The sequence below is a fragment of the Balaenoptera borealis genome (assembly GCF_965194805.1).
Source record: "Balaenoptera borealis genome assembly, chromosome: 2".
NCBI lineage: Eukaryota > Metazoa > Chordata > Mammalia > Artiodactyla > Balaenopteridae > Balaenoptera > Balaenoptera borealis.
The window spans coordinates 6759105-6773069 of record NC_138867.1 but is presented as its reverse complement, the minus strand read 5'-3'; the positions used below and the strand labels follow the sequence as shown (position 1 = coordinate 6773069).

Here is a 13965-nt window from a genome sequence, read left to right as displayed (position 1 = left end):
AGAGGGACCAACCTGAGTTCACTTCGTCCAGCCTCTTCCTTTGCAGAAGAAACCGAGGCCCGAAGAGCATGATGGTTTGGCTGAGGTCATGGGACAGAATTCTCTGGAAACCTCATGCTTGGGCTCACCCAGCGCTCTCTTGGCTCAGGCACGTCAACCCTTTTGTGCGTTCCCATCTGGAACCTCTCTTCTCCGTTGGCCTCCACAGCAATTCACCCTCCCTGGTCCTCACCTCCTAATGACTTCTCCTCTATCCATCTGTGGTTCCCGTTCCTCTCCTACCCCGGGCTCTTGAGTCTCCACCAACTCAGGGACAGCCCTCCTGGTGCTCAGTTTCGTCTCTCCCTGGAGGGCGACAGAACCCCTTGGCTTCCATCACAAACTTGAAGCTAGCAACTAGCACACCCCCATCTGCAGCCCACACCTGCGCCCTGGACGACCCAGCACCTGATCAAGCAGTCAGCAGGCTACAGCCTTGTGGCAGCAGTACACGGGGAAAAGCCCATTAGCCTACATTCTCCTAAAGACCTAACATCCTCCAGACATAGCCATTTCCTAAGTCAAGAGCCTCCCCCGTTTCAACATGAAGAACTATGGGTCTCCCTATTGCTACGATGTTATGACGTTGATACAAAATCAGTATCACAGCCATCTGTCTGTAAGAAGGGAGATCCAGTCACTGAGAAAGAGTTCAAGGGCAATGACCAGTCTTTGAGACTTAGAGGCACAAAGTGAGGCTCCAGTCCCAGAGGGATTCCAGAATAATGGGAAACTCAGGGGTTAGAGGAGAACGGAGCTACCAAGACCAAGTGGTGAGAGGTGTAAACGCAGACTTCGCCATCAGAAGAAACACGTGACCATGTGAGCCCAAGCAGCACCCCAATGGCCAGCAGGTCTGAGGAGCTAAAACGGGTGCTGAGTGACTTCACCATGGGGACATCCCTGAGACAGCTGTTTCAGAAGACTTCCTTCTCAGCTATTGGTCTCCTGTTTACAGTTTAGGGCCAAGTTGACAGAACTTGGTATGTTACAGATCAAAGCACAGAAAAACAAACACAAAGAGCATTTCAACAGCTTACCTGGTCCCAGGGAGAGACGGTGCCTCCAAAACACATGAACAAGTAGCCCATGGCCACGAGACAAATCCATATCACCAAAGAGAAAAGGCGGAGCAGCTTCTTAAACACTGACTCGATGCAGACGAGGATGAAGATAGCAAAGAAAATCGCCAGGGCAGTTGGAACTGTTATTAAAAATGCCACGTGGTCTTCAACTTCCTAAGGAGAGAAAAAAAATATTGCAAAGGTACAATTTAGAAAACCCGTGGTACCCATGACTTGTTATCAGAATGTTATCAATGTTAATCAGTGTCGAAATATATCAGGTTTTAAAAGTGATTTCAGAAGTAAAACAGTTTGAACTTGTGAAAATTTAAGTTTCTTATTAAATAACCATGTTCTTCTATATAAATAACCCAGTATTGGATATTTAAATAATGCAAAACAGGCATGGCATCAAATTCAAATTTTCCCTGGTAAATGGAGAAATGGATTTCATTCAAAAGTGAATGCAAGAACACAGAAGGTACAGATAAAATAAGACAACCAACTTCACTGCCTGCACCAGAGGATCAGAAATACCCCAACTGTAGGAAATTAAGGCCTCCAAATGGATTTGAAATGTTTTATTTAAAAAAAAAACCTAAAAACTATCTCAGGCTCTCAAGGGAGAAGTTTTTCTTTTAATGCACAGCAATTAATGTTTTAACGGGAACATAGGTTAATAGAAAAGGGTCTAGAAGATGAGAGAGCGGGAAATACTTAGAAGAATGTGTCAGTTTGCTAGTTTCCTTCCCCACCTCTCTTGGGCTCCAGTAGCAAAAAGAAAATGGACATTTATTATTGGCCTCTTACTAATGCATTTTTTAAAAATCCACATTTGCACACTAATACTCATTTTCTATTTATCTCTTTCTAGTTACACACCCCCTAAAAGGCACACTATTACAATTCTATACAATTTCACACAATGTAATAGACATCATACTTCCTTTGATTATCCAAGCCTGGATTTAGGCTTGAGCTTCTCCAAACATTATGCTGGAACCTTGCTCTGAACAGCACACACTATGGGATGGAACACAGTTTAAGATCTTTAATCCTCACCCAATATATTTAGTTGGTGAAATACTCAAAGGAGTTTCAATCAAAAGCCCATATGGCCGGGGCCCTAAGAACTTCCACTGAGGTTTTAGCATATTAAAAGTTACAGTACAATCTGGCACGTATGGGGCTGGTCTTTCAAATACCAGAGCCTGGGGAAGCCTTCACCTTTTCTGGTTGGTACAGGGTTCACCCCGTGCCACGAGCATCTCTAACTTCACCCTGGAGATGCCCCCCGCCCCGTGCCCCCTTCAGATATCAGGCCACTAACCACAGGGAGAGCGGGAAGCAAAGCAGATCAGCCAAACCACCATACGGGGCCCAGGCTGACACCCAGCAGAAAGAAAAGGGACCCAGGCCCACCCTCAATGCCTTCATTCCCCTTTCCTCTCTCTCCCAATTACTTGCGTCAAGCGATACCCGGAAAAAAGGCAATCATAGCATATACTCATGTCTATGTTTTTGTGCTAAGCACGCAGGTACATTAAGCCCTTTAACACAACAGCCCTATGGGGGTGGTGGGCACTGGTGCCTGCACTGTTCTACAGCTGAGAAAACGCACGGAAACCTGAACGGAAAGACGGCGCCAGGGTCGTGGAGCTGATGGGGAGAGAGCCAGGGCTCCAGCCCAGGGAGCTGGGGGCGGTCTGTTCCTGCAGACCCTTGCAGCAGAGCTCTGCACCCTGCTTGTGCAGAGACGATACACTAGACCAGGTGCGGCCAGTCCTTGAGGGGCCAAAAGAATCTGTTTCCACAACAGCCAGGAAACAGAAGGATCCAAAGGGATGTTCTTATAACCTCCCGCCATTGCTATTTTTGGCCACGATTAAGTGCCTAATTGTACTCTTACCCTCAGACACATGTTCCAATCATTGCAAAAAGGTGTCAGGTATCCACCAGTGCTCTCCAGCACGCAGGCACCACGGGTCGAGGTACACAGGGACCCGACAGCCTGTCTTCTGAAGACATCAAATTTGAGACCACGATCGCTACACACATGGAGCCGTGAAAACCAATTTTATTTTAAACCTTCCCAAATGAAGTTAACTGAGCTGCGGACAGAAAGCTAACCAGTAAATAACCAGGACAGCTGTTTTCCTGGTGTGGCTTTTCACTTATTTCATTAACCCAGTAGGGCAGAAACAATCATTGACTTTATTGGCTCTGATTTCTCCAGAAAGACTGAAAATGGTGTGAAAATATGCGTGACTGTCTAGTGAAAATTAGTAGCTAAAGGAACAGAAAGTCTGTGATTGTGAGTCCTTCCAGGAAGAGGGGGACAAAGTACACTACCTGTAGGAGCTTTTTCTGTGCTTCTCCTTTTAAAAGATCCAACGGTAATCCAGTCGAAGACCCAATGCCTTATTGAGCTGGGTACATTATGTAGTAAGACTTGATACACGGGTTTTGGTTTTAAATATTGGAGTCTCTCTGTCACTTTTTTTCTTTTTTTTTTAACTCTCAGAGTCTTGATCACTGAGAAGTGACTAGTCTGGGCCGCAGGTGACCTCTTCACTGGGCACAGAGGACACAGAGCCTGGGTCCCCTAATATTTTTACGGGCCCACAGAAATGTTTTAATTTCTTTCAAAATCAGAACAATGACAACCAAAAAACCCAAGATTCTAAGCTCAAAGGTTACATACGTCTCCACGCTAACCCAGCATAAACTATGATTGTGAATATACCTGTAGGGAGGAGGGGGCAGACAAAGGCCCTCAGTCCCTCCGTTGTAATCTGATCTGAGGGGGCTGGCGCCCCCGCTCACCAGATGTGCGGCATTCCCTGGTCCATCCCACACACCAGAGAAGGACCCCCAGCTCCAAGCAGTGTCCCCAGCCTCGGTTGAGGGGACCAGATTCCCAGATGGCCAACGGCTTAAGACGGTCAGCCACTGCTCATGAGGCCAGTGGCCCTGACCATTGCAAAACCTGAGCCCACTGAAGAATCTGGGCTCTTCCAGAAAGAGAACAGCCACCAATTTATTCTGCATTCTCCTTTTGAAGTCTAACTCCAAACATCTTAATATGGACTTCTCCACTAAATAGAATCTTTTATAAGGTTGTCAAGGAAAAAAACAGTACAGTATTCATTAAGAATGTGTAAGCTTATAAACCACATTCTTTCCTAGCCCCGCGTCTGAATCATGCGTTTTTCTTAAGGCTAATAAGTAAATGAAACAGCGGAACGCCCTCAGACCTTGCATTACACGGGCCTCCACGGTCCTTTATTCCGGCCCCAGTGGACAGGAAACTGAATGAAGCCACTACAGCTCCCCCGTGGCTGCTTCCTTAGGAGCTAGTTGAGTTTTCAAGATTCAGAGTATAAAACAAATAGAGTAGCTCAAAATAAAGTGAACAAAAACAGCGAAAACACTGTCAATCTAAATTAAATATGTTTATATATCCTCACCCCGCCTCCCTTCGTGGAAAAAAAAATTTACCATGTTATGTAAACTAAATGAAATGTACTAAAATGTCTTTATTAGTACTAAAACATGTGAAAATGCCTTTAAGACATGTCTTTAAAAAGATTTTTTAAATTTACCATACAATGCAAAATAAATAAAATGTGCTAAAATGCCTTTAAAAGAGAGATCTTGAGCATGGTATTACCTACTCTCATGATAATGGGCTCCTATCTCTCCTGGACCATTTCATCCTTTCCTGTTCAATGCATTTTGGGGTAATTTGGGATCGCTTCTAATTGCCAAGCCTATTAAACACCCATTGTTTTTATTTATTATGTGACAACTGCTTTGTTTCTTGGAGGCTTTTCCATGGAGCAACAGATTATCTGTATGTTCATTCTTTTCCACGTGTATTTTTCATTTTTGGTTAAACAGTACTGTTCTTCTTTTAGATGGTAAAGGACAGTCTAATGTAAAATACTTCTTTTCTATAAAAAGGATATTTTAGTGAAGTGCTTTGAAGTCCGACAGACTGAAGGTAGAAACCAATTTCCATCACTAACTGCAACTTGGAGTAAGCACTGGGCCTCCCTAAGTCCCTGTTTCTTCACATGAACAGAAATACAGACACTGCATGGCTGGCGGGGTTGAGTACATCACTGGTGCACCATAAATGAGATTACTATTGTGGTGACCATCACTCCCTCTTTCCTGCAAATCTGAGTACTTTCCACCAATGCTAGTCTGACTATTCCTTATTGAAATGATGCCAATTTTCCATTCTAAATGATTATATATTTGATTACCACAAATTAATCTGAAGGGTTGTCACTGGGCAAAAAGAAATCAGCCTTTAGCTATGCTACACATTTGCCTTTAAGTATATGTGTCATGTCATATATATGTGTGTGTTGTGTGTGTGTGATACGTAACAGAAAATATATTTTTTCATTCTTTCCCACATATACAGTCATACTCCATTTTACCATGAGGTGTGAAAGGAATCAATAAAAATTCTAACTAAAATATTCTATAAAACTATGATGAAATAAATCAAAGATGATCTCAATAAATATTCCATGTAAATAAATAGGAAGATATTCCATATACATAAGTAGGAAGAAAATATTGTCAAGATGTCAGTTCTTTCCAAATTAATCTATAGATTCAATGCAATGCCAATCGAAATCACAGCAAGTTAATTTTGTAGATATCAACACACTGATTCTAAAGTTTAAACGAAGAGGCAAAAGACCCAGAATAGCCAACACGATGTTGAAGGAGAAGAACAAAGTTGGAGGACCAACACTGCCTGATTTCAAGACTTAGTACAAAGCAACTGTAATCAAGACAGAGTGGTAATGCAGAATAGACAAATAGATCAACGGACTGGAAAGACCCACGTTAATGTAGTCAACTGATGTTGGCAAAGGCGCAAAGACAGTTAAATGGAGAAAGGATGGAACAACTAAATAGATACCCACGTGAAAATATGAATCGAGACACATACTTTACACCTTTCACAAAAATCAACTCAAAATGGATCATAGATCTAAATGTAAAACGCAAAATAATTGTGAACAATTTTGAAAGTCTTCCCATGAGCAAACCTGTGTTGTGCAGTAAAAGTGGTGCTCAGAGGGAAATTGTTCATCTTAAAAGCTGAGCTGAATTGTCCTACTGTCAATTTGGCTTTGCTGGGAGTCACATTTCTTAGAGCCCCTTTCCCTCCGTGGCTCTTGCTTAGAGTTGAACAGAAGAGGAATTTGTGCCAGAATTGAGAGGGGAAAGGGGAGCCAGTCCTCACCAGAATCCCCTTCCTGGAATGCTCCCAGGTGAGAGCTGGCCCTCGCAGGTGCCTGCACAAGATTTGGGAGGCGGAAGCCAAGCAGCCCCAGGAAGGGCGACGTGCAGGGTCAGATGTGGATGAGACACGTGTGGAGCTGCCTGGAGGGGCCCAGCCTGCCCGGCTCTGCCCTGCTCCACGTGCAGCACTCTGACCAAAGCAGCCGGACCAGGCTCCCCGCTACATTCCTTCCTGAAAGGGCTCCCTTCAGCGGCTGCACATCCCTTCACGTCCTGATTGGCTTAGCGACTCTCCGCTGATCTCAATGCTCCCTGTCGCTGCCAAGCTCCATACTAAGAAAGGAGGCTGAAAACTGGTGAATTAAAGATCCCACTTCAGATATTTGGAAAAGAACGAAACCCAAAGAAAGCAGAAAGAAGATGCGATGGTCAGGGACTTTCCAAAATATTCCCTATTTCCTTCTTCTGGGTTCCTTCTGGGTGTACTTTCTGACCTCCTTTGAAGTTCCGAGTAGCCATGCTTTGGCCAGAAAAATGTGAACAGAAGTGAAGTGTTTCTCTCCTGGGCAGAGGCATGTAAGTGCCAGGGAGAGGTCTCACGGCACTTTCTCTCCATGGTACAATGATTACAGAAGCATCTGTCATGAGGAGGACTCCTACAGCCCAGCCCAGATGAGCAGAAGCTCCCTCCTGGCCCACACTGGCCAGGACGTGTATGCAAGAAGTAAACCTCTGGTGTGGGAGGCCAAATAAGAGGTTTGTTTATTAACCCATCACAACCTATAACATCTTTACTGATACAAAAATTGGTACCTGAAATAGAGTGCTGCCCAAAACCTCAAATATACAGCACTGATAGCTGCTAAGTGGCAGAAGCAGCAAGGAAACTATTATCAGAGACTGAAAGGTGGCAACCCAAGCTACGCGATGGTCCAACATTTGGTCAAAATATCTTCCTGTCCTGGAAGGCAAAAAATGCTCTAATAGAATTGTAAGTCTAGAGCAGGGCTCAGCGAGCTTCTTTTGTAAGAGCCAGATCATAAATGTTTTAGGCTTCACTGGCTATAAGATCTCTGTCACACTAAGCACAGCCTGCTGTACCTTAAACACAGTCATAGATCATAGGGAAATGAATGGTCAGGCTATATTCCAATAAAACTTTATTTGAAAAAATAGGCAGTGGGTCAGATTTGGTCCCAGGCCAGAGTTTGTTTGACCCCTACTCTAGAAAGGGCCATCAAACACAATGTTACAAGTGTGGGTATGTTTCTGCTGACTGCATTTGTTAAGGTACAAGAAAAATACAAGCTCAGAAAATAACTGATTGGTTGTAAGGAGGGATGAAAGGGAAGCAGAATTCTATGGATTTGTCAGAGGAAGAGGAAAATGCTTCTCAGTCTCAACCAATACATGATAGAACTTGGGTCCTAGAGGGATTAAAACCCAGCCATGTGCAGGAAAAAAAAAAAAATCAAACCTACTATTGAAAATGGAATGGATTAAGGTGCTTCAGACTAAAGCCCAACTAAAAGTATGGTGCCAGCAAATTCTTTCAACTGAACAAAAAGGCGCAGGGAAAAGAGAACCAGAAATTGTGTTTCCCAAACAGGCTCAAAGCATGCACAGACTGATAGAGAGAGAGAGAGAGAGAGAGAAAGACTGAAAGATAGATGGAGTGAAAAGGCAGAGAAATATAGCAAATCACAGAAGTATGTCTTGAAAAGAACATGACCTCTGACACCGGGAGATGACTGAAATTAAACAGAGAAGAATTCAAAGAAGTTTTGAAAGATTTGTGTTTCCAAAAGAAATGCCAACGTGAACTTTGGCTGTTCTAGACAAAGGAAATTTGGGGTTCTCTATCTATGGCAAGAAACAGGTTGAGAAAATTGCTCAGTCCCCAAGAAGGAAATATTCCCCAACAATCAATCCAGCTGTGGTCAAAACGATGGCCAATAAGGAAGAACCTCCCCAGTGGAGGGTTCAGATGTCACAGGAAATAATAGACAAGGGTCTATTTCCAGGACAAGAGTCTGGATCTAATGAAGAAGCAATCCCCATCCCCAGGGCCAGGGACCCTCAAACTGTCTGCCCAGGGGAATTTATAATTGGTATGACCAGAGATTAATGTGTGTCATTCTTCCCTTGGGATAATGGGAGAGTTTTGTGGCTATCCTTTGTGCACTGGGTGGCTGAATGGATGGTTGATAACGTGTTTTCAGTCCACAGGTCTCCAGATCAAAAGAAGCCATAGGAGGGATAAATCAGGAGCTTGGGATGAATACACATACACCACTATATATAAGATACATAACCAACAAGGACCTACTGCATAGCACAGGGAACTCTACTCAATATTCTGTAATAACCTATATGAGAAAAGAATCTAAAAAAGAATGAATATATATATATATATATATAAAACTGAGTTACTTTGCTGTATACCTGAAACTAACACAACATTATAAATCAGCTATACTCCAACAAAATTAAAATTAAAAAAAAAAAAGAAGCCACATTCAGGCTTCACGTGAAATGACTGCTCAGCATTCCCTTTGAACAAACTAGTGCCCTTCGTTCACAGATCCTAGACTCTGAGCTTCTTGCCATTACTGGATGGAACTTTGGAGCGGTCTCTCTTGAGAAAGGGATGTATGTATTTTCTTAAGGAAGGAGTAAACTAAATGTCTGGTGACCAGGTAGGTGCACTGTGGTAGTAATAGCGCTGTTAAACATTCTAGTTCACCTCTCTGTTATGGTTTTGTCAGCAAAACTGGCTGTACTAATTCCCTTCCCTATATCCAAGCCCTTGTGTAATTCTCTCCTACACTGACTCTGGTCCTGGCCATGTGACTCTCTTTGGCCAATTTGACAACAGTTGCATGAAATAAAGACGTGAAAATACTTAGGTATCGGGGCTTGCCTTCTTCCTCATTGATCTTTAGAACCCTACATGCAAAGTAGCTCAGGCTAGTGTGCTAAACGAGCCCAGTGACTCTGTCACCTTATCCAACAGCCCTGGCTGACAGCCTGCCAACTGGCCTCATATGTCAATGAGGACGCCTTAGATGATCCAGCTACCAACTGACCCACCAGCTGCCAGCTGACCACAGAAACAAGAGACAGATCAGCAGAGATCAATTGAATAGCTAGAACCAAGGGATGAGCCACAGAATTGTGAGCTAAATAAGATAGTTATTCCAATCTGTTAATTCTGGAGGTGGTTTGTTACGCAGAACAAGCTAACTGATGCATCCTCCTTGTAGGCATACGGGAATTTGATGTGCTATATGAGGTACCGTGGTAGACTGTATTTCCCACGAATGGGGGCCATTATACATCCCATCCCATATGTGACTGGCACTCCTCTCATCGAGTGAGGTTCTATGTCCTCCTCAATTGAACCTGGGCAGTTCTTTGTGACCATGATGGAAGTGGTGTTATCTGACTTCAGAGACAGGGTCATAAGGATGCCATGCACTTCCACTTGATCCTTAGAGGATGATCATTCTTGGAACCCAGCAACTATACGGTGAAGAAGTCAAGTAACCATGTGGAGAGGCATGTGAAGGTGTTCCAGCCAACAGTACCAGTTGAGTTTCAGCTACCAGCCAGCAATGACACTAGACATGTAAGTGAGCAAGCCTCCAGGGACTCCAGCTCTCAGCCTTTAAGCCATCCCAATTGACACATGGAGCAGGGATGAGCTGCCATTGCCAAACCTGCCCAAATTGCTGATTCAGGAGGAAAATAAACGATGTTGATGTTTTCAACTGCTAAGTTTTCTGGGGTATTTTATGCAGCAAAAGATAACTAGGATACTTACCCTGGTCAATGAAAAATGAGTAAAAGTGATGTGTCACTTCCATGTGGAAGATGTCAATTGCCAGAGAGTGAAGCACTCTTTTCCTCCCTAGTATAGCAATCAAGGAAGGAAGGATCCTGTGGGATGCAACTTCCTTCATTCTAAATCTCTGAGTGACTGGTGTGATAGAATTCCTCTGCTGACTCAAATTTACTGTGCAGCTTGAACAAAATATAAACCTTTATTGTATTAAGCTGTTAAGATTTTGGAGTTGTTTGTTTCCATAGCATATTCTAATATGTTCTGATTGACACAAGAGGTAATAAAGATAGAAAGCAAAAATGCAAATATTTTGTCTTAATGTATGTTAAGACAAAACATACATCTGATGAGATTAAGTAAAAAAAGAAAGCACCTAAAAATAACACTATAAATAAAACCCGAAGATATAGTATATGTAAAGTGTAAAATTGAGAACAGTATTATCACATATATGCCATTAAACTTGAGAATTGGGACAAAATGCAAAGATTCCTAGAAAAGTCTTATTGAAACTGACTTGAGAAGTAAAGTTAGAAATACTATAATCCTATTACTATCAAAGATACTGAAGCAGAAATTTTAAAATCTCTCTACAAAGAAAGCAACAAACCCATGTGGTTTTCTAAGCAAATTCTATCAACTCTAACATAATGAAAACTTTCAGAAAACTAAAAATGAAGGCATATTCCCTGATTTATTTTATAAGACCAGAAAAACTTATAAAAGAAAAATGACAATTTGATAAAGAAAAATTCCAAACTCATTTCACCAAAGAATATGCTTGCAAAAATCTTAAACAAAATGTTAGTACTTCATATCCAACATTTTATAAGAGATATCATAAAAACTGTGTTTGTATCAGGAATATAAAAATTGTTAAATAGGGCTTCCCTGGTGGCGCAGTGGTTGAGAATCTGCCTGCCAATGCAGGGGACACGGGTTCGAGCCCTGGTCTGGGAAGATCCCACATGCCGCGGAGCAACTGGGCTTGTGAGCCACAACTACTGAGCCTGCGCGTCTGGAGCCTGTGCTCCGCAACAAGAGAGGCCGCGATAGTGAGAGGCCCGCGCACCGCGATGAAGAGTGGCCCCCACTTGCCGCAACTAGAGAAAGCCGGCACGCAGCAAGAAGACCCAACACAGCCAAAAATAAATAAATAAATAAATAAATAAATAAATAAATAAATAAATAAATAAATTTAAAAATTGTTAAATAATAGAAAATTATTATCCATTACTTTGACATTAAAAAACAACAAAAAATCCTATAATTATCTCAATTTGGTAAAACTCAACACCCAATCACGTTTAAACTTTTTTTATAAATTAGAACAAAAGGGAATCACAAAGGATATCTATAAAAATCTGTAACCAACATCATCCTAAGTGGATAAACTATGAAGGAATTCTATTTAAAATTAGGAAAAAGGGCAAGGATACCCTCAATCACAAGTTCTGTCAATAACACATTAGAGTTTCCAGCCAGCACAATAATACAAGAAAAAGAAATGAAATGCCTTAGGATTGGACAAAAGGAAATAAAACTCTCATTATTTGCAGATGATATGATTGTCTATGTAGAGAACCTGAAAGAATCTGCATTTAAGCTACCAGTAATAAAAAGAATATAAGTTGTGTAGCTATAAAATAATATCCAAAATTATATTCTTTTACATTATCAACAAAAGAGTAGAAATTCATAATTTTTAAAACATCATTTACAGTAAGCAATAAAATACAAAATATCTTTGGGTACTCAGAAGTAAGAACAGCCTATAGAAAATTGTAAAACATTACTGAAGCACATAAATGGAGAGATGGCCCATGTTCATGGATAGAAAATTTTAATATCATAAAATATCAATTATCAGCAATGAATCAATAGATTAAATATAACACTAACAAAATCCCACTTGAGTTTTTTCATATTGAGGTTAAAATAAGTTGATTGTAAAATATATATGGAAGAACAAAAATTCAATAATAACCAAGAAACTTTTCAAAGAGTTGAACGTTACTTCCCCTGCCCAATATAAATAAGTATTATAAACCTTAGTAATTATACTCTGTGTGTGTGTGTATCAAAAAAGAACAAAACTTAACCAATGGAAGAGAAAAGATAGCCCATAACAAATGACTCATATATGCAATTTTGATTTATAACAGATTTGGGGAAAGAAGTAACTAAAATGAATCAGTAAAAATTGATTCTCCACAGGAAAAAAAATATGTAAATGGACCTCAATCACCACTTTATACCACACATGTACCACATGATATATATATAGGATATGTATGATAAAATGAACAAAAAGAAAAGCAAGAGAATGACAAACAAAAAGTGCAAATGAAGTTTACTTCTGAGGGTAGGTAGGGGAATGGGAGAGGTGCAGTGTAGACTGAAATACACTATTGGGGATATTCTAGTTTGGACTGGGTTCGTGGATGTTTAATTTTAGTGTAAATTTAATTTTAGTGTAAATAGACAAGCAAGCCAAATAGATATAAACGAGGATTGAGCTCAAGAATCAAAGGTTAATCAAATTAATCAAATGATAAATCCCATTCTGTGCACCTAAAGTCCAATTCTGAAGAATATGGATGTTATATGTTTGAATTAACTGCAAGTCAATAATGGGAAAGGATTAGATATTAGATCAACCATATGTGTGAACCATGTTAACATTTCTTCATTATTTCTTTCATTTTTATTCATCTGATCTCCTTATCCTCTGAATTTTTAACATCACATAGCTTTTATTAGTTCTACTAATGCACCAGTCTAAAACTTCCTTTCCTTCATCATATCCACAGCTCACTAGTAGCTTGAAATCTTAATTATTTTCCCTTTTTTTATAGAGCTTAAAAATAATACAGTACATTTAAAACACACGCAATAATTCAGCATTTGGGGTAAGCATGGAATGGAAGCCAGCACCTATGAGCTCTGGCCCGTCCTGGCTGTAATATCCCAGCATTATTATATCTGAGGGATGATAAAGGACACTGGTGGAAATTGGGTAGAAATTCTAATCCCAAAACCCTGCAGTCAGGGCTCCCATCACCATGGTGTTGGTCCGCCATCGTCTCCACCGGGAACCTTCTGTAGGGTGGTTACCCTAGACACTTGATTTATTCATAAGATTCTCTCAGACAATAATCATCATCTTGATAAGTCTTCTCAAGAATTTCAACGTTCTAAAAAGAAGCTATTGTACTTTATGTTTGTATGTTTCAAATGCAATAAAATATTCATTCAATAGATTTTAATTGCGCTAATACTGAAATTTTCCATTTCAAGCAAAAAGTGACTTGGTTCGACTCTGAGATACAATTGGCCTTATGCATTCCTAACGGTGGTGACCCACGTCTGTATTCTCGTTCTTTCTGTCTTGGCACTGTCATTCTACAGCCCTGGGCAGAGTCAGAAAACTAGTTGGCAGAGCTGCTCATGGGGCTTTTTAGGCTGAGTATCTCATAACTCTGCCCATCACTCTCTCTCACCTGAAGGTGGCACCTGGGGATGGAAGCATAAGCCCAAGTGAAAGGAGGGAGCAAAAATGATTATTTGTAACGTTGACAGCAACAGATGAACTAATGAAGTCTTCCTCCAAACCTCTCCCGGTTCCCTTCCTTGTGATCTTTATTGTATCTTTATACAAACAGGGCATCGAAGCAACATTAGCAAAGTCTTAATTTGGCCAAATGGATCAAACACACAAGCTGACTCAACAATCCTTTT

The 13965-nt window shown here is 41.1% G+C and overlaps 1 protein-coding gene across 2 annotated transcripts in view; it reads right to left on the bottom strand.

Annotated features, from left to right (window-relative positions):
• The window catches only part of ADCY2 (adenylate cyclase 2), a 433285-nt gene that overhangs the window by 412482 nt on the left and 6838 nt on the right, over positions 1-13965 (bottom strand). For both annotated transcript variants that reach the window (XM_082380318.1, XM_082380317.1), the window contains exon 2: positions 1080-1277. In XM_082380318.1, coding sequence (XP_082236444.1) covers positions 1080-1277 — 198 coding nt within the window. The remainder of the gene's footprint in view (positions 1-1079; positions 1278-13965) is intronic.